General features: G+C 46.1%; 1 protein-coding gene across 12 annotated transcripts in view; it reads left to right on the top strand.

Moving 5' to 3' along the window:
- The window catches only part of SNX29 (sorting nexin 29), a 266,797-nt gene that overhangs the window by 182,305 nt on the left and 59,931 nt on the right, over positions 1-24,561 (top strand). For all 12 annotated transcript variants that reach the window (XR_009558571.1, XR_009558572.1, XM_060282867.1 and 9 more), the window contains one exon: positions 7,462-7,601. Coding sequence is in view for 10 of the 12 variants with exons in the window: in XM_060282867.1 (XP_060138850.1) it covers positions 7,462-7,601 (140 nt within the window). In the remaining 2 variants the exon portion in view is untranslated. The remainder of the gene's footprint in view (positions 1-7,461; positions 7,602-24,561) is intronic.

The raw sequence follows: 24,561 nt of genomic DNA, 5'->3' as shown, positions 1-24,561 counted from the left end.
TTGCTTGGATAGGAAAGGACAGCAAATAGCTGTCCCGTTGTGGTAGGAAACGTTGTTGGCATGCATCTGTCTCGAGAAACAATGGAGTGCGTCTCAGGGGGTAAAGTCAAACCACGACATTAGCAGCACCAAAGTGACCTCCCCAAGGCGCAGGTCTGGGCAGTGTGTATGGTGGTCTTGGGCTGCCCAGACAAAAAGACCCCCCCCCTCTTGACCTCACTGATGATGTCATGGGCCAGGAATCAGCTTCACCTGCTGAACAGCAGCCTGAAGGAGGAGTAGGCTGGAGCCAGGTGGTTCTCAACAGTGCCTCCTCCTCTGTGTCCTTGAAGGCTGATCAGTTTCTCCCCCTTCAGGCTGCTGTTGAGCAGACGAAGCTGACTCCTGGCCCATGCCAATGTGATCCAAAGGAAAGCAGAGCAATACATTTGGCACCTGCTTGGCTTCAGGAGGTGCTGGAAGGAGATGGCGTAAATGGCACCATCCAACCGCCTTAGGGACTCCACTCCAGATTTGTGTAGGGTTTGCTCCAGAGCTTTCCAAACTTTTCATGTTGGTGGCAACACTTTTTAGTCATGCATCATTTCACAACACAGTGTTTTCCTTCTCCTAGACGGGCCACCTTCCCAGGTTGACGAGCCCCACCTGCCTCTCACTTCCCTCTACAGCAGGCATAGGCAAACTCGGCCCTCCAGATGTTTTGGGACTACAACTCCCATCATCCCTGACCACTGGTCCTGTGGTCCACCATAGGGATGATGGGAGTTGTAGTCCCAAAACATCTGGAGGGCCGAGTTTGCCTATGCCTGCTCTACAGCATGTGCGGAAACTGCCTTCTTGACCGCTGGACCCACTATTGGTCTTGTCCGCTCAATCCATCGGAGCCTGTCTTCACATGCAGGGTGTGTCCCTAACTCACTGATAGTTTGAGACCCATTGGCTACCCTCACCTGGTTTAGCTGGCCAGTGGAAGCCGCTCCAGGGTGTGGCTGCTGTCACATTCTGACAGCTTCTAGGAGCCACTGTTGAGAGCTGAATGCAGGGTGGGGATGTGTTAAATTATCCTCATAGAGCTAACTTGACAAATTTAAAGCCAGAGAAGCCCTATTCGGTTGTTTTGTTTTTTTTTAATGGACTAGACATGTTTCCACAGTATGCTCTGACTTCACTGAGTTTGAGTCCTGATCCGTCTTCTGGTATAAAAAAATGAAAGTGCTCCCTTAGCTCTAGTTCCTTAAGACTTCCCTCCTTAGCAGCTTGTTTTGCCAGGCTGAACAGCAAATGATTGCATTAGAGCCGAGTGTAGTTTTTGGTCCTCAGCGGCATGCAGTAACCAGGGTGTCCATTTTGCAAAACAAAATAAAAAAGGTCCTTTTTAATGATCTATTTAGCTGGCTGGATAACACAGAGAACCATGCTGCTTATAATATCCTGCAGAAGGGACAATATTGGGAATGTCTTTGATGAAACACCTCGGCCCTTGTTAGCCATCTGTTAGCTAGTAATGTTGTTTAGACTAAACGACTAAACAACAACAACAACAACAATGTTGGTTTAAGACCAACTGTGATTTGCAAAACCTCAAATTCCTGGTGGAACTTTGCTCTCCGGTTTTGGTTTTAGGCTTATCAATCAGGATTTTCGAGTCTCCTGTTACTCTGGCTTCCTTTCCTGCAACTCTGCAAAAAAGAAAAGAAAAATGTGCCACAAAGAAAATATCTGTATCCACAGATAAAGGTCTAGTGTGCTCTTGTGGCTGAATGTTGTTGTAGTGTTCAGAAGTGGTAGCTATAGATGGAGTAGTCTCTTTGGATGGAGCTGCAGCTTTCCACCATGGACTCTAAAAAGAGAGGCTGAGTGTCTTCATGATGGTGCCATTCTGCCTGTGGAGCACACTCCCCAAGGACCTTTGCCCATTTGCCATCAATACAAGTTTAGAAACTGTAGCTAAACATAGGTGTTTCAGATAATTTGTTCTCGGATTACGGTGCAAATAATGAATTTCAAAAACAATTTCCCAGGTAGAGATCTTTTCAAGTCATGCTTCCTGTTAACTTTCTGATGAATTTGCATAAGAATCCCCAAATAGCGATTTTTGCAAGATCGTTAAGTAGGTCCATAAAGGTTTCCTCTTCATTGAACATCCGTATCTCCTGTGAGAGTTTTTAAGCTGACAAAAACAAGAGTGCGTAATGTATTTTACCAATTAGTCAGTACTTATTGGTCTCTTTAGAACAATTACCAATTTGGTTCTTCAAATTTGAGACATGGATGTTTCTTTCAAAATACAATTATAGGTGCAAACCTACTTGGCTATACAGTATTTTCTGACTTTCCTATTTTTATTTTTTGCACCTTAAGTGTTGCAATGAAAGAAGAAATCAGGTAAGCAGCACTAAGCCCAAGAGATTTGTGTTGTGAACCAATGCATTGCATTAAATTGAACTTTCTTTGGGCCAATTTCTGCTCTGAGCTTTTGCACTACTAAAGAAATGCATAGTGTTGTGTGATAGGATTACCTTATTAAAAACCCTGACCTCATCAGCAAACACAAGCAAAGGGAGTTGGATACCTGGGCGAAAAGGGGAATGTGATGGGTCAGGATCAAGAACATAAAAGGAGTCCTGGTGGATCAGGCCAGTGGCCCATCTAGTCCAGCATTCTGTTCTCGGAATGGCTAACCAGATGCCTCTGGGAAACGAGTACAAGAGAGGTCCGCCCCCCTCCCCGGCCCCCAGTTTCCATTACCTGGTATTCTGAATCATACTGCTTTTCAAAACCACCCAAGATGGCTATCACTGCCTCTTGGGGGAGTAAATTCCATAGTTCAGTTATGCACTGCATGAATAAGTATTTTCTTGTATCTGTCCTGAATTTTCCATCATTCACTTTTCACCGAACGTCCGTGAGTTCTAGTGTTCTGAGATGAGGGAGAAATACTTGTTTCAATCCTCGTTTCTCCACACCAGGATGTCTTGCACACAGTCCTAATGACTTTCTGGCATTGTCTGTGTTCAGACAATCAAATTTTGCTTCAAAGGGGCAGCCATAAAAAAAAAAATCCATAGTGTAAATATTTGGGTAAGGTAAAGGTAAAGGGACCCCTGACCATTAGGTCCAGTCGTGACCGACTCTGGGGTTGCAGCGCTCATCTCGCATTATTGGCCATTATTGGCGTACAGCTTCCAGGTCATGTGGCCAGCATGACAAAGCCGCTTCTGGTGAACCAGAGGAACTCACCCCATCGCGGTGATTTGAACCGCCGACCTTAACCAGGTCTGAATTTACCTGTGATGGCTGAGTGAAGAGCACGGGATGGGATGTTGAGCCATTTTCTAGATTAGAACCTCACCTATTTCACGTGGATACTGCAACTCCTGCTTTGTCTCCAGTCATAAGATGCCGTTTATGTTTGTTTGTTCAGAGGCGTGGTGGCAAAGAAGTGTCTGGTTCAAATATTGGTTCTGTTATGAACCAAAAAATAAAAATAAATACTGGCTAATAAAAATAACTAAATAACAAGTAGAAGTGTCAGGGCTCTTAATGGCCATTGCTGGGGGAAGAACAGTTAGGGCAGTGGTGGTTCCTGGGGTCACGCTGCCCTAACAATACTCACCAGCCTGGCAAGGTTGATGCTGTAAGGAATTCTGAGAGCACATGTAGGCATTTCTTTAGTGGGATAAATACGTAGTTTTGTGATATTTTAAATCTTGTAAGGATTCTGTGGGTCTAATGAAAAGGCACAGCATTCGTTGGAGTAGCATATTTTGGATGAGGCAGTGAGTCTACTTGAATGTAATGTAGTTCTAAGGAAGGAAGTAGCAATCTCTGCTGCCCCAAATGAGTTGCCCATTGCATGTCGAGACCCTGCCACCCCCCCTCGTTGATGAATAAACACCAGGACACAGATATTAGGTTAATGTAATTGGGCAAATATTGGCCACAACTTTATTGGTTACAGAGTGTGAGCGGTATTGGCTTAGGCATTGGTTTGACCCGACTGTATCTGACTCCTGCCCGTCATGCAGGGAGTCCGGTAAGGGTAAACACCATATGGGGGAGCCCCGTTGATGCAAACCAACTCGAGCTCCCACAGGGTTGCCAGTGGGGTCGTGGCATGGCCCTAGCCCCGCCCCGGGTTTCAGACAAGATCCACACACCCAGATTCCTTTAACGGAATACCCTCAAGCTTGGAGGGGCAGGTGGTGGCCACACCTCCCCTCCTCCATCCTAAGATCGACTAATGGCTAACCACCACAAGAGCCCAGAGGCTCGCCGCCAAATACCCTCACACCTGCAACCAATCCTTCACGCCTTCTGCAATATTGGCCAACCAGACGTCATTCCCCCAATCAGAGAGGTGTACACCATTATTGCGAAATAAGGCCATTTTGTTGTAAACAGTAGTGGGGTACGCAATCACCCGGCTGCCAAGTGCGTGCACCTTCTGTGCCACCGCACGATTCAAGCGTTTTGGGGTATGATCCGTTGCAGCTGGGCGGTCACTGCCACCCCAAAAGCGTCTCTCCAAAAGCAGTGACCAAATAAGAGTCATTTTTGGGAAGTTCGGTGCCAGCTCTCCAAGTCCTTTTTGATATTCAAAAGCAGGTCCCGGCCACGCCTCCCCAGCCAGAGGATTGGCTAGCTGGTTGATGATGTGGGCAACGCGGAACTCTGTTCCCCGCCCCCCCCGGGGGGGAGTGGGTGGCCACGTGGTCCACCGCAACTCCTCCCCACATGTAAGTGGAGCGGATTTCTCACGCTTGGACATCCCAATAGTACTTCCATGGAACTGAATAGGCTGTGGGGGAAAAGCAGACTGCTAGGTTGAAATGAGCATTTAATGCTTTAATTCTTTCGTTTATTTCTACTGGCGGGGAGTGCTGGTCAATGCCCATCGAATGTTTCCTGTCCACCCACCTTCCTCTGGAGTAGGTGACTATATAATTGGCAAGTCTCTCATTCATATGTATGCAGTAGCAGGTGGATAGTCAGATTATGAACTGCTAAACTCCATTAAGTGACTACCAAATCTCTTTGGCATTTTCCTTTCCGGGCTTCCATCCAGATTTGTTTGTTTCTAATGTGTTGTTGACTGGGAGACCCTAGGTGCTGAATTGGAAGAGACCCAAATGAGCTATGCTGCTGCTGCTGTTTGTGCAGATGTAAATATAATCCTTGGCTGGTTCTCTTGGTTCTTACAAAAAAATAATAATATAAATAAAAATAATAAATGGTGAAAACTGATTTTGAAGAGAGAAAGAGAGGGGTGGAAGGGTTCTCTGAAGGACCTATTCCTGAATCACCCTTGTTCAATGTTTCTTGACTGTGCTTTGTGCTTTCCCCCTCCAAATCCAGAATCACAGGTTCTGGGTCTCCCCACACCTGACAAGAAATGCAATGAAGTCTGCTCCCTCTTCCCCTCCCCTTTCCTGACTGTTGTAGGCAGAGGAGTCTATTGTGGCCTTAATACAAGATCAAGTGGCAACCATCCCAACTGCATCCTAGTCATAGTTACATGTCTTTCTTTAAAGGTAAAGGGTAAAGGGACCCCTGACCGTTAGGTCCAGTCGCAGACAACTCTGGGGTTGCGGTGCTCATCTCATATTATTGGCCGAGGGAGCCAGCGTACAGCTTCTGGGTCATGTGGCCAGCATGACTAAGCCGCTTCTGGTGAACCAGAGCAGCACACGGAAACACTGTTTGTTTACCTTCCCACAAGAGCGGTCCCTATTTATCTACTTGCACTTTGATGTGCTTTCAAACTGCTAGAAGCAGGGACCGAGCAACGGAAGCTCACCCCGTCCCGGGGATTTGAACCGCCGACCTTCTGATTTAGACTACAGCGCCACCCGCGCTTTATTTAGGTGTGGCTAAACTGTGGGCTACATTATCCAGCATCCCAATAGGTTTTTTTTGTGCCCTCCTTAAAAAATAAAAAAAAGAATCTGCTGCTCACATAGGTCCCCCAGCATGATACTGTGATGTGAAAAGGGTTTTTTGTGAAAGTTTGGACATGCTCTCTCTCTCTCTCTCTCTCTCTCTCTCTCTCTCTCTCTCTCTCTCTCTCTCACACACACACACACACACACACACAGGGCGGGGGGGCAGGTGTCAATAAGGCCCTTGCCCCAGAAAAGTTTAGCCACCCTTGCTTTAGTTTCCATTGTGTCTGGATGTATTGCAATGTGCTTTATGTGGAGCTTCCTTTGAAAAGTATCCCGAATCTTCACCTGGTCCAGAATGGGACATCTAGGATAATGGCAGAATCTGACTCTTGGAATCAAGTGGCGCCATTAATAGAACACTTCCAATGGCTTCCACTGGGAGCAATTCAGAGTGCTGCCTGTTAGCTTTTCAGGGCCCTAAATGGCTCCGAATGGCTTCAGGTTTAGGATACACAAGTATCTAAAGGGCCAGCTCCTCCTGTATGAACCTACCCAGCTGTGAGATTCAGTGGGAAAGCTCTCTCCTCCTCCTCTCCCCTTTTCCCCAGCCCTTCAATCACTGGGGTGTGGCTTGCAGGAATGTTTGAGAATAATAATAATAATAATAATAATAATAATAATAATAATAATTTATTTGTACCCTGCCCATCTGGTTGAGTCTCCCCAGCCACTCTGGGTGCCTCCCGATCAAATATTAAAACAATACAGCATTAAATATTAAAAACTTCCCCAACCAGGGCTGCCTTCAGATTCCTTCCTTGAGTCCTCACCTAGGCTGTGAAGCTCCCTACTTTAGGAAGCTCATCCTTCTGCCTCCCTGTGGTCTCTTGCCACTTCATTGAGATGTTTCTTAGGCAGATCTTCATTTTGCTGGGCTGAAAAATGACCTTTGTATTGAAGGAATGTTTTTTGTATCGATTCCTCTGATTTTGTTTTCATTTGATGTGCTGTCATATGTCTCTGAAATCTCTTCTAATATTTTTCCCTGAAATGTGCGTGTTCTTGTATTTAGAATGTCGTAAGCTTCCTTGAACATCCATATTTTTTTAAGGAAAGGTTGTGGTTTTAATAACCAATCAATAGGATGTTTGCCAGTAATCCTGAAGGCAGCTTCTGAATTCCACTGCATTACGTGTACCAAAATGTTGTTTCCAGGCAAAAAAAAATTCTTTATTTGCTAATACATTTAAACTGATACTAGAGGTAAGATCAGCTAAACTGACTTCCTGAATGACCTTTAGTCTAATCTTCAAACAGAAATTCACTTTAAGGACCAATTTTCATTTTCACATCAATGATGCAGCTTTGAGGTTTGATACTGCATTGACGGTTGGATTCTGGACCTTTTTGTGACGTTTCCATACTTTGGGTTATGCTGTCGAGCTCTAGTACAGCTTGATATTTATTTATTTTTAGGATGGGAACTTGATAATTACATTTTATATTTTTGCTTGGCACAAAAAATGAAGTCTGTGGCCTAATTCCATTTTCTCCTCCCTCCCACTCCCCTTAGGATGCAAAGTTTGTAGAAGAAAGGCGGAAACAGTTGCAGAATTACTTAAGGAATGTAATGAACAAAGTAATCCAGACTCTGCCAGAATTCGCTTCCAACCCTAAAAAAGAGACTCTTATCCAACTGATGCCCTTTTTTATGTAAGTAGCTTTCAAATGGATAGATACGCCTCAATATGTTATTAAATACATATATTTTCTTTCTCCTATAACTTGAAAAATAGTAACAGCGGCTGTTTTGAAATTTTTGCAATAACTGTTTGTGTGTGTTAATAAGAATTGCCCATTAAATTCAAAAGGCTTGGTTGATTTTTAAAAAAATAGAAAACTGATTTATGAAAGCACTTTTAAAAATCGAAAATGGACAACTTTGTGGCCGTTCATAGATCGAAATGAAAGAGGGAGAAAAATGCAGTTGGCTGTCCATTTATTGGATGATGGCGAGTGGTTACTGCCATTCCATAACATGGTGGCATAAACACTGGTGGAGTGGAGCAGGGACACAGGAGAGAACAGCTCTGGTTCTTTATTTACTGCAGGAGCAGTTTTTGCCAGTGTTGCAAGACTGGGGGGGGGGGGGTTGGAGGAGAGACCTGGCACATGACGCCGTTGTTAGGTAAGCTGGGTCCAAGGTGATTTTGTGAACTTCATTGCTGGTCATGGATGTAATCTCAGGTCTCCTCGCCCCCCAGTCAGAAGTCACATCCACACCATGCGTTGAAAGCATCCTGGGAACCGTAAGATGCTGGGAATTGTAGCTCTGAGAGGGACAAACTGAAGTCTCCAGGACCATTTGGAAGAAGGCTTGTGCTTTAAACATTTAGTGTGGATGGAACCAAACTTCCAGCTGCTATACCACCCTTTTTTCAGCTCACTATTCTATAACTGAGAAAATGCTCATATATCGGGCTTTCCTTGGGGTGTTGGCTTTGGGGGCTGCCACAGCGAGTTCCTGCACCTCGACATTTCCCAGCACACCACTGGGATGCAGATGTCCCGTTTCAGCTCTACCAGCCATCATGAAATAATGAGATGATAAATGAAACCGGCCAAGAGGTGGTGACTGGCCCAGTGTCACCCAGTGAGCTTCATGGCCGAGTGGGGATTCGAATCCTGGTCTCCCAGGTCATGGTCCAAGACTAACCATTATGCCACACTGGGTGGATGATAATCCCGGCATGACTGCGCACTTACGCCGACGATAACAGTAGCAGAAGTATTAGTAGTAATGAAATTGTTGCTGCTGTTATCTGCCGTTCTGCTAAAAGTACCCAGCATAAAATTGATACATGAGAGCACAACACCATCAAGATTAAAAGCATGGATTTTAAAATGGAGATGCCCCAAAGACATAAATAGCTTAGAAGGCCTTGGTAAACAGAAATGATCTTTTTCACACAGATAGATAACTTTATTTCGGCCATAGGCCCATAATGTACTGCAACCAAGAATAAAACAGTATAAAACCGACATACATAAAAACAATCAGACAAATTAAAAACATAAAAGAATCAGAACAATCAGACAAAATTAGTCCCTCATACAAGGAACTTATGTACAACATTTTTAAACGTTTCAAGTAGTTTTGTGGGGCTTTTAGCTATGGTTAAAATGTTAGTGCATTGCAGGCCTTCATTTTTCATTACTCAGCTCAGAAGGTTACTCGAATGATGGATCTTGATGTCCGTAGTCGTAAAGTAAGTTATGCTGTTTTTTGTAAGAGAGAACTGAAATCAAATATCTTGCTACAAGTAATGTTTTGGTCATATCATCATCTTGCAGCAGGTATGTTAATTGGGTCTCCAGCGGTTTGTCCGTGATTTCCAGAATTAGAGGGTACAAGATTTTAGTCCAAGCGGGCGTATGCAGGGGGCAACAGAACAGTATGTGGTAGAGGGATTCTATTGTTCTGTTGTCACACGTGCATAAAACTGAGATTTGGCCTTTGGAAAACCTGTGCCCCAGGACATTGGATGGGAAAACACAGCTTCCCTTGGAAGGCTGAACCACAACCAGGGTGCCACTTTGGAAAAGGTCCTGTCTCCCTGGTGTTTACCCATCAGTGACCTCGCTGGGACATGTGTGCCCCAATAGATGTCCTATTATGTGGGGGGGGGGCCAACACTGGGGACTGCCAAGCCCCCACCAAACCACGAAAGAACCTGGAGCTGATATTGACGCATGCAATGGGATCAATCAATCGGGATATGTTCATAAATACCATGTTCTAGCTAACTAAAATATAGCCAGGGAGAAACCTTCACCAATTACAAGTGCTCAGATGGGCTGTGTGCTGTACCAAATCTATTAAGAGTAGGTGAGATTAGTCTGCAGAATGTAACATTTTTCTAGTACGAGATCTGTAGAGATAGGATTTTTGACTAAGGGTGAAGGGGGCGGGGCAGGAAAGAGAAGAGAGATTTGTGTTTAAAACATGCTTCTTGGTATTAGTCAGCTTGTCATTTTTTGACAGGGAAATTTCCATAATTTTCAAGATGTTCACATACAATATTCCAGAGGGCTTTCATTTTAAAGCAAAATAAAATAAAAAATATATGAACGTCTTCAAGTTTTAATGAGCCTGCTCTCTATATCTCATGCTGCATCTGACATATTGATTCTGTGGAAAACAAAAACTTGCTGATTCCCTCTCAAATCTCAGTGGTGCTTCTTTACCCTTTTATGCCAGGAGCAATCTTTACTTGAAAACAAAAGATAGGCATGTCAGCTTCCAACTAGATATCGTGTTTCTGATATTCTTTGTAGCACCATCTGTCCTTTATGCAGAATCTGGTACATATAGATTATGCAGAATCTAATACATACATTCCCTCCCGATGCATACTATATGGGCCATGCATAGTGCAGCATATTCAGGGCATTATTATTATTATTATTATTATTATTTTAGTTAGTTGATTTCTGTACCACTTAATATAGAAACTTTTCTCTAAGCAGTATACAGCAAACAACAACAACGAATGTTGCAAAAATAGGCAATAGAAGCATTGATACAGAAATTGCTAATAAATACTGGTAAATTCTGAAACCCTTCTCCACTCAACACACCTCAGACTCCACCCAGGACTCCTTCCATCAAGCTTGGCTCTCTACCCAGACCTAAGCGAACTCACAGATCACCCCTCAAAATCTCACCACAAGAGGGTTCCTGGAACCTGCTTGCTTTTATAGGCAAGGTCCAAAGTTGCTGGATCTTCCTTGGTCTTTCCTCAGCTGTGTCCCATTCAACACTCAAACCGGCGGACCAGTTCCAGGATACAGCAGGTTTAGTATCTAAAAAGCTATGGACCTTTGGAACTCCATTAACTGCAAACACCGAGATTTGGGATCCCCTCCAAAACGGTGCCAAAGTTTTGTAATAGTTTTGTAGCGCACACCCCAGATTTTTGCAGCAGCACCTCCCAACTGAGTAATTGATACTCACACTGGGGGGGTCGTAGGTATCACCCCAAACTCCAACATGGTTTGATTAACTCCAAACTGGTGCCAAAGCACCATGTTTTGTGGCGGATCTAAAACTGAGTAATTGATAAAAGTGTGAGTCATAAGGCATCTCCAGCACTGTCTGATTTACTCCAAAGTGGTAGCAAAGTTTTGCAAAGAGTTCTGCAACCTTTTTGTTGTGGAAACCCCCACATTTTGCAGCACCCACAAAAGTGGGTTACTGTCTTGTTCAGTGTTCGGCCATACTAGTGTCTACTCTTCCTCACCTTTGTTTTTCAATGAATGATGGGAGTTGCGGAGCACCAATAATGGGAGGGTCACAGGTTCCCCCTTCCCTGCCCTAGGAGCCAGGAAGGAATCATGGCAGGGAAGCAATCATCGCCTGATCTCAGCTTCCCTTTTCTGGCTGCCTCCTGCATAGACTATGCAAAATTCATTTCAGGCAGGCCCGGAAAAGATGGCCCAGAAGCCATCAGAATTGTGGAGGCAAGTCTATCTCATGGCTATCCTTCGTTGTCACAGCTCAATGGAGGACATCTCTCTTGTGTTTCCTGTTCATGTGAAAACTATGGCTTCTTGATATAAACAAAAAACCCAGGTACTCATCATTTGGGGGGGGGGGGAATGCCATCAGACAGAACCAACTAGCTGCTCATGTTTTTAATGGGAGAGCAAATATGTTGCTTTGCTTTTGTACTCTCCAGTGCAACTCCAAATCTCTCTGCACAGTCTAAGCGAATTATGTCTGTGTTAATGCCTCCTTCCCGTTCCATCTTAAAACTATTACAGTTTGCAGATTTAAGATTATTACAGAGATGGAGTCCAGCAACATCTGGAGGGCCTCAGATTCCCATTCCCTGCTGTGTTTGTTGTTGTTTGTTTGTTGAAACTACTTCTTGTAAAATATTAATATCTTGATATTGCAATAAAATCTAATTAAAACTCCCTTCCTTTATAGACAGCATGTACATGTTGTTGTTTTTTGCTCTCCAAAGGCTAGATTTCTGGAACTGGAAGATTAGCATTGCAAAACAGTGTGGGGTGCTTTACCGTAGAATCGGGTGGGATTTTTTTTTAAAAAAAAATACACACACCACAAACAAACAATTTACCTATCCGTTAGAGCAATATGTAAATTACATTTGAAATCAGGATGCAAACTCCTTCTCCTCTTCATTGCAAGCTGAAACCTAAGCTGTTCCAAAAGTGTGAAAAAAATTACGCCAGGAGCAATTTAAGATCTATATCAAGCCATTGGGGATGGTTATTAGGAGTTTTGGAGCAAGGTGTCGTTAGAATGCTGATGATACACAGCTCCACCTCTCGATAACATCTGAATCAGGAGAGACTCTGAAAATTCTGGATTGGTTTCTGAACACGGTGGTGGATTGGATTAGGCTGGCCTGAGGTGCATATTTTCAGGACCCTCCTTATTTTTTGTGAATGCATTTTTTGTAAGTTTTTAAAGCTGTTTTTAATGTTGTGTTTTAAATTGTGGCAACCCGCCCTGGGATCTTAGAGTGAAGTGGATAAGAATAATACTAAAAGTGGAAAAGTGAAATAATTCTGAAAATAGAGGATTGGCAAATCAAATTGTTAAGGTATCAAAATATGGCGAAAAAAATAGGAGAAAGTAAAGGAATATCAGAACAAAAAATTGGTAAAGATTGGAATAAATTTAACAATTATATGGCAGAACATGTGGGAAATGCTAACCTCTTGGCAGACAGGTGAAGGGCCCAAGTGATTCAAACAAAAATGGGGGAAAAAATGTAAAGAGGTATACAGAAAATTTTGGATACAGAAACCGAAATGGAGAAATGGCTGGAAGTCATCACAGGGTGGAGGGTGTTTTTTCTTTTCTTTCTTTCTTCTTCTTTTTGTGTTTTTCTTTTGTTGTTGTTGTTGTTGTTGCTGTTGTTGTTTTTTCTTTTTTATATGCTGTATATATATAATTTATATGATTTATATGATTGGTATGTATTTGATTTGAGATACTAATTTCTTTTATTTTCTAAAAATAATAATAATAATACTACAAGTAGTAATAATACATACCCAGTGGTGTATAGTGTGTTAGGGGAGGGGTAGTGCCTCTAGTGGGGAATACATCATGCTCCTTCTGGGGTAGTTTGCCCACCTTTGGTGCCTGCCCTGCACTCAGCTCTACCTGCGGCTTTCAGAAGCTGTCAGCATGTGACAGCAGCCACATCCTGGGAACAGCTTTGACTGCCAGCTAAACCTGGTGAGTGTAGCTGATGGGTCTCAAACCCTCGGTGAGTTAGGGACTCTCCCTGCATGTGAAGACAGGCTATGGCAGATTGAGAGAATGAGACCAATAGCGGGTCCAGCGGTCAAGAACACACTTTCTGCACCTGCTGTAGAGGAAGTGAGGGGCAGGTGAGACTTGTCAACCTGGTAAGGCATTCCATCTAGGAGAAGGAAAACTCTGGTCCTAAACCTCTGCTGCCTTGCAGGATATCTTTGGGGGAGGAAAAGGCTAAGGAGTAAACCCTATACAAAAGTCTGGAGTGGAGTCCCTTAGATCAGTGGTCCTCAACCTTGGGCCTCCAGATGTTTTTGGCCTACAACTCCCATGATCCCTAGCTAGCAGGAGCAGTGGTCAGGGATGATGGGAATTGTAGTCTCAAAACATCTGGAGGCCCAAGGTTGAGGACCACTGCCTTAGATGATTGGATGACACCTTGCACGCCTCTTTCTGGCAACTCCTGCAGCCAAGCTGGTGCCAAACGTATTGCTCTGCTTTCCTTTGGACCACATCAGCAAGGCCAAGAGGGGAGGTCTTGTCACCTGGGCAGCCCAGGACCTCCATACACACTGCTCAGGCTTGCGCCCTGGGAAGGTCACTTGGGTGCTGCTAACACAGCGAAAACAACACAGGAGGCATAAGTTATGATTCTCCAGCGGTGTCACCTCTCAAGACAGACAGATGGCAACAACAACAATGCACACGGCTTCCTATGACGTTAGCTGCCAGCACCACTGTTTCCCCAACCCTCTGAGGTTCTTGGTTTGGGAAGCGGTAGTGCAGGGCTATGGAGCCAATGGCCCTCCAGACGTTGTTGGACCTCCGTCCCCCACCGTCAGGGCACTGCCTAGCAAGCCCTTGAGGGTAGAGAGGGAGGAGGTGGCTGGGCAGGGACAGCTGGGAGACGAAGGACAGGAAATAGCAGTAGGAGAAGGGGAGGGGGTGGCAGGAAGCAGCCAGGGAGTGAAAGGGCCTGAGGATGCTGAGCAGAAGCCTCAGCACCGCTCCACCAGCTTGGGAACAGAGCGGGAGATTACGCAGGTCCCGTCAGCCAGGGTGAGGTGGGAGTGGAAACGTAAAACACAGAGGCGGAAATTAGGGCTGCCTAAGTTTTTATGTTGGAGAAAAAGCCGCCAAAAGTTACTTCCTGGATCTGAGTCCGACAGGACAGATGGCTGAATGATGTCTGCTGCTTTGTACATACGTAAATAAAGACTGAAATATGTATAGCTTTGAGTGATCAGCACCATCTCTTGCGGAGAGCGCCCCACCACTCTTACACCCGCTTCCACCAGCCCCAACCCACATGGCCAGTGGTCAGGAATGATGAGAGCTGTAGCCCAGCTGTATCTGGAGGTCCAAAGGTTCCTCATCCCTCTCTCAAAACCTCATGAAGACAGATGGGTTGCGCTTGGCATTTTAAAACTTGTTTGCCTAAGGAATGCCTCATTTTCTTCAATCCACATGAATCTGTTTTCCTATATTCGCTTGGGGGCCCCGTGAGCCCGATTCGGCTCACGCAGAAACTTTCCAGCCCTGTCCGGACTTTGCCACGTCTGTTCCATATAAGTTGCAGTTTGCTGTTTGATTCTAAAGTGTGATTGATTCACCTGCTTTCGTTTTGTGAGTCACAATCACGTTCATGCTGCCTCCGCTTGCCAGAGTAGTCACAGAAAGAACAGCACTGATTTTTGGCCTTCCCCTTCTCCCAGAGCTCTTGTCGGGTTTGGAGCCGTAGCCAAAAGTTCCTGGGGCAGTGGATAATGAGAGAGGCTTGTTTGCCTGTGTTTATCATATTTAGCCGAGATGATGCCAAGATTCCCCTGTTGGGGGCATGTCTGACTAACAATGAGATTCAGAATCCCAAATGCTCTGAAGCGACTCGGGATTACAAACGCGGTTGTTAAATTTGTTGTGCTGAATAGGCTTGAGCACCACGACCACATTAATACGGCGGCGATGCCTAGCATAATGATTTGCCCAGCTCCATATCAGTTTGTCAGAGCATCCACAGCCCTTAAATAAATATTGCTCCCATTTGCATTGCTGCATTCTAAAGGAACATTGCCAGTAACTTTCTCCAACATTCTTTTTTATTATTATTGTTTCACGCCCCCCCCCCAGTGGTTGGTTTGTAACAAAAGTGCTCTGAAGGTGAATATAATAGATTTTAATGACACAAATTAAGCAATTTTAAGTGGCATCTGTACTTTTGAAAACAAGCAAACAAATGCAAGAACAGCAAAAAGTCTTTGCTTTGCTCTTTTTATAAAAAATTGCTTAGTAGAACACAAGCTTACAGTGTGATGCAGCAGCAAAAAAAGCTAAGGCAATTCTAGGCAGCCTCAACAGAAGTATAGTGTCCACATCCAGATAAGTAATAATACATCTATCTTGGTCAGACCACACTTGGAATACTGGGTCCACTTTTTGGCACCACAATTTAAGAAGGATATTGATAAGCTGGAACATGTGCAGAGGAAGGCAACAAAAATGCTCAATGGTCTGGAAACTAAGCCTTATGAGGAACAGTTGAGGGAGCTGGGTATGTTTAGCCTGAGTAAGAGGAGATATGATCGCCATCTTCAAATACCTAAAGAGCTGGCACTTGGAAGATGGATAAGGTTTGTTTTCTCCCAATGGATTCAAGTTACAAAGAGATTCCAACTAAACATCAGGAAGAAGTTTCTGATGGTAAGAGTTGTTTGATAGTGGCCTGGGCCCCCTCAGAAAGTGGTGGAGTCATTGGACTTCATTGGAGGTTTTAAAGTAGAAGTATAATGATCATCTGTTGTGGATGCTTTAGCTGAGATTCCTGCATTGCAGAGGGTTGGGCTAGATGACCCTTGGGGTTCCTCCCAACTCTAGAATTCTATAACCCTATGATTCTTTAAATATAGATTCTTTATGATGCAGTCATAGAATTGAACAAAATAAAACCAACAACCGTACAAGTGGAATATTGTAACAAAGTGGGTTGTAATATATAGAGTATCAGGAATATCTAAAACATGTCTCAAGCAATATATTTTTCGCTCCATAAGACGGACTTTTTTCCTCCTAAAAAGTAAGAGGAAATGTCTGTGCGTCTTATGGAACGAATGTGTGGTCCCTGGAGCCAAATTGCCCAGGGGCGAAAGGCATATCATGCTTTTTTTTTTTAAAGAAAGACCTAAAGGCTAACAAGAGGGAAAGAGAGCTGTTGAAAGGAGCTGCTCAGCAGCTGATTGCAAGAGATGGGGGAGGGAGATAAGGGAGCTAGCTCCCTTCCCGCCCCACCCAGGCCCCTTGCCCAGGCCTCAATTGTTGTCTGCAATTAGATTATCTGTCTGGAAACTGTAGAAATAGGTCCCTTTCCTTTCCTAGAGAAGCTGCAGAACTGTGAGTTGAAGCCCATAAAACAGGATTTTTTTCCCTTTGCAAGTTAAGCTCAACAACTTTGAGCTGATCCTCAAAAATGGAGCTTTCCCCCTTTGCAAAAAAGATGCACCACTGTGAGCTGACCCCCCCCCCAAAAAACGGGGATTTTCCCATTTGCAAAAAAAGCTGCACAACTTTGAGCTGATTCTCAAAAAAAATGGAGCTTTTTTCCCTTTGCAAAAGAAGCTTCCTCAAATATTTAATGGGGGGGGGCAAGGCACCTAGGCCTCTAGGAGTTGGCTGCTATGCCTAAGACAATTCAAGAAAGCAAAATATTTTTTTCCTTGTTTTCCTCCTCTAAAAAACTAGGTGCGTCCTATGGTCAGGTGCGTCCTATGGAGTGAAAAATACGGTACAGCGCAGCACCTTAAAATGGGAAAGTTAAGAGTGAGTTGGGGGGGGGGGCATAACCACATTAGAAATCACAATGCATGAGAACAGCAGCCAGACAGTATAGGCTTCTTCAAGGAAGATTTGTGCAGCCAGAAAGAGAAATCTAGCCACAGTCTCGGTTAAAAAAATTCTTGAATCTGCCAAAGGGTAGGCCAGATACCATTTAGAAGTCCTGCCTTGGAAATGTTGAGAGAATCGGATTCACCAGTCTGAGTTGGTCATTTTTATAGAAATTACAGGCAAAAAGCACATCAGCCAAATATTCTATCACCTACTCTCCACAGGGACAGAGCCATATATATAGATAGAGATAGAGATAAAGATATAGATACAGAATTGCTAAATCATAAGTATATTTTTAAACTTCAAAAATATTTTATTTTTTTGCCAGCTTATTAAACAGCACTTGACGGGGGGGGGGGTGATGGGTGGGGAAATGTCTCCATGTTTCAACATGGGTGTGGGTGGATTCTGGCACCAGTGCAGGCAGTTAAGGAGCTCCGCCATCTGCTTCCAAGACACAATGGGAAGGCCCAGTTTCCATAGCTGCTGCTACAGCCTTATGCTTGTTCTGGTGAATTCTCCAAGCCTTCAGGGCAGTCTTGATTCCAGGAGCTACTGAAAGAAGCATTTAAAAAAAGAATGGATCGCTGCAGGGCATCTAAACTTATGTTTCGTAATGCTACTGAATGTCACAGGTGGGGTGTGTTTTTCTTCCTTCTCATGCTGGCAGGAGACTGTGAACACTGCAGGGGAAGTCCTTGAGCTGCCAAGTGTGAGATTGAGTCTTGTGCTCTTCTCCCAATTCCTTAACACACCCCATCTTTTGAAAGGATAAAAGGCATGGTCTCAGGCTTGGGAATTTGCAAAGCATGGAGCAGAGGGCTATCAATGGCTACTAGCCCTTTCCCCTTTGTCCCCTTTTGAACTGGTTCCATAGCCAAACTGGTGAGAACTTTATTACCATTATCTATATAGAAACTGTTTCCAGGGCTTAAGGTAAGCTTGCGAGTGCCACCGTAGAGAGCACCTTTTCTGCTCATCCCTCTCCTTCTGTGCTGCTTTCTGGTTTTCTTTATTACAAATTATATTTAGTTAAATTTCAACATTTTTTAACATATACAATCAATACGTTGGCCGCTGCCGTAGCCAACCAAAACCAGTCAGACACTCAGCCTCGTGATTGTACCGCGAGGGAAACGGTAGGCAGAGGGGTGGGGAGAGCATGCGCGTGTGTGCACGACGCCCGCTTGCTGCTGGTCGCCGGGGGGGGTAGCGTAGGTGGGGGAGGAAAAGAAAGCAGCCTCCTCCTCCTCGTGCTTTAGCGCAAGCGCAGTGAGGCGCTGTCCGACCGGGAGCGGCGGTTGGCGGCCACAGGGAAACAGGAGGCGGGGGGGAGAGTGTTTGTGTGTGTGTGCGTCCAGTCTCTGCGTCCAATCCCTGTGCACATGCGCAGTAGCGCAAACCCAGGGACACAGGGACTGGACGCAGAGACACTTGGACTTTATTATATAGGATTACTTCTGTTGCTCATAGCTCGAATCCTGCTTGCGAGTTCAGAATACGATAACATTTCTTTAAGTAGCCCCAGAAAAGCCATCCATTCTTGACTAAAACGTTCATCATTAGATTCCCTTAATTTTTTCCTGTTAGCTTTGTCAGTTCTGCATAGTCCATTTTCTAGCAAATCCATTCTTCTCTCGGGCTTTATGGATTTCGTAGGGAGTCCTTTGGAGTTGGAGGGGGTCTGGCTGGTTGTCTAGTGTCTAACCTTCTGCTTGATGCAGGAAAGCTGGAGCCCGAACATTTCTGACAGATGACTGAGGCTTGGCTTGAAGACTTTCGGTGAGGGAGACCCCAGACATTCCTCTAGATCAGGGGTGGCCAACTCCCAAAAGACTATGATCTACTCACTGAGTTAAAAATTGGCACTGAGTTAAAAACTGGCAGTGAAACCCCCCTTTTTTGGGGTTCAGGTCAAAATTGTTGAGCTTTTTTTTTAGGAAGGAGGAAGGCCCATTTTGGGGGGGTTCGGGCCAAAGTTGTTGAGTTTTTCAGGGAGAAGGTAAAATGTTGAGCTTTTTTAAGGGGAGCCACAGTTGTTCAGCTTCTTTGGGGGGAGCCAATGATCTACCAGTGATCTACCGCAGATGTCCAGTGATCTACCGGTAGATCACGATCTACCTGTTGGACATGCCTGCTCTAGATAATTGATTAGGAACTTAGGATGCAGATTCAGACTATTGGTCCACTTAGCGCAGGGGTAGAGAATGCCCTCCAGATGTTGGTGAAATACAACTCACATCAGCCCCAGCAATGGGCAATGGCCACAGATGATAAAGTCATGGAGTCATATAATTGTAGATTTGGAAGGGAGCCTAAGGATAATCTTTTCCAAACCCCTGCAACGCAGGATTGTGCAGTTGCAGGGCCGTCTTAAGCATATCTGGCGCCGTGGTGCAATAATCCCTCCGGTGGCCCCCCCTCCGTTTCCCAGAGTTGTCAACCTGTTCCCAAGCCTCTGCGGGGATCGCTCCCCTTCTGCGGGGGTATGGGAAGGAAGTGGTACAGCCGCCAGCCATATAGTTGGCGGGGCGCAGCTTCCATCCTAAGCCTCTGCAGGGATCGCTCTCCTCCCGCGGAGGCTTGGGAAGGAAGCTGCATGTCCGCCAGCCATATGGTTGATGGGGCACAACTGGCAGCCATGCAGGAGGGAAAGGGGAGGCTGCTGGCAAAGCCGCACAGCTCCCCCACTTGTTGGGGCGCCCCTGAGGGGCCAGCGCCCTGGCGCAATGCGCCAGTAAACCCAATGGGAAAAAACGGCTCTGTGCAGCTGCCCCATACAGGGATCAAACCTCGATGTTTATCAGCACCACGCTCTAACCAATTGGTGTGAGTTGTACTTCACCATCTGGAGGGGCAAAGGTTCCCCACACCTGATCTAGCTCAGTGTTGTCTATGCCGGCTGTCGGTGTTTCAGGCAGAGGACATGCAAACCAGGGGAAGGAAATGTGCTTTTATTTATTTAAGACACTTCTGTGCAAATTGGTTTCCAGGGTGATGTGCAATGTATGCAGATCACAATAGAGCAAAACAGATGTATCGGTAATTTAAAAAGAGGTGGCAGCTATTCAGCTTTGAGGTTCTGATTGCTGGACTTTTTGGTGGTAGTCTAGGGCACTTCAATCTGTTAGGCGAAGGGAATGTGTGTTTGCCTTCTCCACTGCCTCTGCAGAGTTTACGCGGCATCAGCTTGACAGCTTTCATTTGTAGCAAATCATAGAGTGCAAAATGTATTTGGAAATGAATCCACAGAGCTTGTCCCCCAAATTTATTCAAGCTACTGCTGTGCTAGAGTCCAAAAATAAATAAGACTGAAACAAGTTGTTTTACCTTTATTTTGTGCAATTGTTTTCCCCCGGGGTATGTCCTTTATTCCGAGTTTGAAATGCCTTGATGACAGGGTCTATAAGAGAATATCAGGATCTTGGTGGCGTTCCATACAACGGGCGTGCCATATTGCTGCTTTGCAAGATTGCGGGGTATTATGAAATCCCAACTTGATATTAAATCTTGCCTATAAAGCTGAAATCGGCTTAGCTTTCCAATGGCATGGCTCTTAAATGAGATTAGCATCTAAATAAGAGCAATAAGGCATTGCTCAGCGGAGTTAATTGCTGAGAATTGTTCAGCAATCCTTGCAAATAGATAAATCATGGGTATTTATGAATCTATTACCAGGAAGCAAATTCCACCAGTACTCCTTTGTAATGCAAAGCTACCTTTATCGAGGCTCATGAGGTGGAATAATTTAGCGCTTTACAGTATTTGAAGTGAGCACTGCATAGAGTCAGCTGCATAGAGGGTCTTATCAGAGTTTACAGTTGCCCGTTTAGGCGAGAAATACTTGCTGAGCATCCTCTTAGGCAAAAATAAATAAATAAAAGCCAGGCCACACTGACATTTCCTGAATTTACAACTATTGGCACGAAACTGAGACAGTGGAAGGCAGGTTTTGTTTAGAAATATATCTGGAGTATTGATGGTGGCTTTTCATTCCTCTGGAGAGAGATAAGAAATAAATAACAGCAGGATTGTTGCAGCTGGAGCTTTGGTTTAAAGTGTTGCATAGAAAGCAGAATTTTTCCAGGGTGATCTTTCATCCCATTCACACTGGTGGGTTTTTCTTTCTGTGGAACTCCTGAAATTATAGCAGCCCTTGCAGGCTCTGCAGCTGACAACTTTGGTGAGAGCAATAGTCTGAAGTCAGGACCAGCAGAATCTGGCCATGGTCTATGCAGGCAGCAGAATAGCTCCCTCTAAGAATGAACAAAAATTGCCCTGTGGGGAAAAAGGAGATGGGGAAGGAAGGAAGGAAGGAAGGAAGGAAGGAAGGAAGGCAAAAGGTCGATCTGCCCCTTTCCCCTCACAGGGTCTATGTTTCATTTGTTCATGTAGTTTTTTCAGTATTTTAAAACTTGGCAGAAAGGCAGTGTGTAAGTGTAATTCAGCAATCAGTAATAATAATCTCAGTGCCTCCATGCAGACAAGACTGGAGCCCAGTGGGAGCTGATAGTGAAGAGCAGGGGTGTCAAACTCAAATTCATCGGGGGCCGCATCAGCAGTTTGGTCACCCTCAAAGGGCCGGTTGTATCTGTAGGACTATGTGTCCACTCTTTATTATCATAAATTATTGTCACTGCATTAAAGACCTCCAAAGAAAGAGATTTCACCACACTCCTTGGTAGTAAATTCCACTGCCGAACAGCTCTTACTGTCAGGAAGTTCTTCCTAATACTGTTGTGTTAGAAAAATCTGGAGTATAATGTCCAGATCTCACCCTCATCCTTCAAGCAACTCCAACAATGAGTCCAGCTGACAAAAATTCACAGAAATTCACAGAAACATATAAATAGAACGAAACAGTTAGTGCTGGACTTCAGCTCCCGTCTACAGACTGCTGTTAACGTGCATGAATATTAAAACATGTTGTGCATGTTTATTTATGTGTTGGTTTGATATCCCACCTTTCTTCCTAGGAGCGGTATCTACCCGAGATTCATTTTCAACTGTTGCTAATATATTATTGACCGAATTTAACGTTTTCTAAACAAAGACAACAAAAATCACCCTCTTTGCTTAAAAATAATAATTGGTGCAGGACAGAACTATTGCAGAGGCTTAACTGAATACTTATTGCAGGCATCCCCAAACTCGGCCCTCCAGCTGTTTTGGGACTACAACTCCCATCATCCCTGACCACTGGTCCTATTAGCTAGGGATGATGGGAGTTGTAGTCCCAAAACAGCTGGAGGGCTGAGTTTGGGGATGCCTGACTTATTGGGAACGCCTGAAGAGCCTTCAACAATCTGCAGTGGCGGGTTGCAGGAGAAATGTGCGCAAGTCATTCTTGGGGGCAAAGGAGAGATGATTCTGGGGAGCCCCTCCCACCTTTGGTCGGGACATGCTCTGCGCGGAGCTCCTGAAAGAGGGCGCATGGCAGACTACAACTCCCATCAGCCAGCGTGGCCCCGGGGCCGGGAATCAGGGGAACTGGAGTCGCACAAGAACATCCGGTGGGACGGCTCGTTGGGTGCCCTGCAGCGGGCGACTCTTGTGGGCTCCCAGCCTCCGACCCGCCCGCTGCTGTGAGGCGCTTTGCCTCAGCGAGAGGCGGGCGCTGGAAGTACGCCGCCACCGCCCCGCAACGCGGGAACCCCAGAAACGCCGCGGGCGAGTCACACTTGTGGGCTCCCGGCTTCCGGCCCACCCGCTGCTGTGAGGCGCTTCGCCTCAGCGAGAGGCGGGCGCTGGAACTACGCCACCGCCGCCCCGCAATGCGGGAACCCCAGAAACGCCGCGGGCGGGTCACACTTGTGGGCTCCCGGCCTCCGGCCCGCCCGCTGCTGTGAGGCGCTTGGCCTCAGCGAGAGGCGGGCGCTGGAACTGCGCCACCGCCGCCCCGCAACGCGGGAACCCCAGAAACACCCCAGAGACACTCGAGTGGAAGTGATCCCTGGAGAAGTTTCAAAACATCCTCGCCTGGTCCAAAAGGCCTCCAAGGCAGAGAGCGGCAGGCAAAGCACAAATGAAAACACTTCACACAGACCAGCACCTCCTGGCTAGGGAGGCTCCCCTGAATTTTCGAGCGGAGAAAAGAAATACCTCTGTGCCGCTGCCGCCGGCCTCTTGCTCCTTTTCCACGTCTGGCCACTGTTCCCCTCAGGCTCAGGATGCTGCTTCTCAGGCTCCGCTTCAACTCCCGCGCAACCGCCGGAGCCGCAAAAAAACTTTCAGCCAATGGGCTGCCTCGCTCCGAACTCCGTTGTCCAATGGCGAGGCGAGTGCTGAGAGGCTGAGATTAGCAGCGTCACTAGCCAATGGGGCCTCGAATTCAACTTTGTGTCCCGCCCTTTCCTCCGGAAGCGGCGCCCAGGCCGCCCATGTGACCGCGCGGGCGAGCAGGCGGCGGGCCACATCACGAGGTCTGCCGGGCCGGATTAGGCCCCCGGGCCTTGTCTTTGACACCCGTGGTGAAGAGCATATCATTATGGGTGAATTCCAGGGTATACAAAAGTACAAAGAAGGGTTTTTTTTTTTTTACGAAAAAGGGGGGCAGCCCTCCTCTACCCCAGACCAGCTCCCAAGGGACCAAACATGCCAATCAAATCCAGCATCCTGTCCTCATAGTGGCCAACCAGTTGTCTAATGGAAACTACAGCTGGGAAGGGTTTATCCTATATAATAATGTCCAAGTTGTCCCTGCGTCCAAGCTGTCCCGTGTGTCCCTGGGTCACTGCGCATGTGCGCTAGGGATACAGGGATTGGACAGCAGAGACTGCGCGCGCGCACTCTTCCCCCCCCCTCTGCCTCCTCCAACCGCCGTTCCCGCCGGACACCGCCTCACTGCAGGGCACATCAGGGAAGCGAGGGTGGAGGCCGGCGAAGGCCTCCTCACAACCCTCCCTGGCCGTGAGGAGCGGCGGTTGGAGGAGGCAGGGGGGGGAAGAGTGCGCGCGTCCTTCCTGTCGGCGGCTGGGGGAGAGGAAGGAAGGAGGAGAAAGCAGCGCTTTCTCCTCCTCCGTTCCTGTCCCCCTGCCGCCGACAGCAAGGACGGGTCCCAGGGTTCGGAGAAGCGCTGCACAAGCGCTTCTCCGAACCCCAGGATGTTCTAGCGCCCGTTATTAAACGGGCTGAAAACCACTAGTAATAGTATAATCAGGGCTTTTTTCCAGCCAGAACTCCCCAAAACTCAGTTCCGGCAATTCTCAGGTAGGCACCATTGCCATTATAGCAAGGGAGGCTTTCATGGTGAGTTCCAGCACCTCTCTTTCTAGAAAAATAGCTGTGGGATAAACCACAGAGTCTAGGGCTTGCTGATCAGAATGTCGGCAGTTTGAATCTCCACGACGGGGTGAGCTCCCGTTGTTCGGTCCCAGCTCCTGCCCACCTAGCAGTTCAAAAGCACGTCAAAGTACAAGTAGATAAATAGGGACCGCTCTGGCGGGAAGGTAAACAGCGTTTCCGTGTGCTTTTCTGGTTCGCCAGAAGCAG

This window comes from Zootoca vivipara, chromosome 14 (genome assembly GCF_963506605.1).
Source record: "Zootoca vivipara chromosome 14, rZooViv1.1, whole genome shotgun sequence".
NCBI lineage: Eukaryota > Metazoa > Chordata > Lepidosauria > Squamata > Lacertidae > Zootoca > Zootoca vivipara.
Note: the sequence above shows the minus strand (reverse complement) of the source record. Positions and strands in the feature narration are given on the sequence as shown.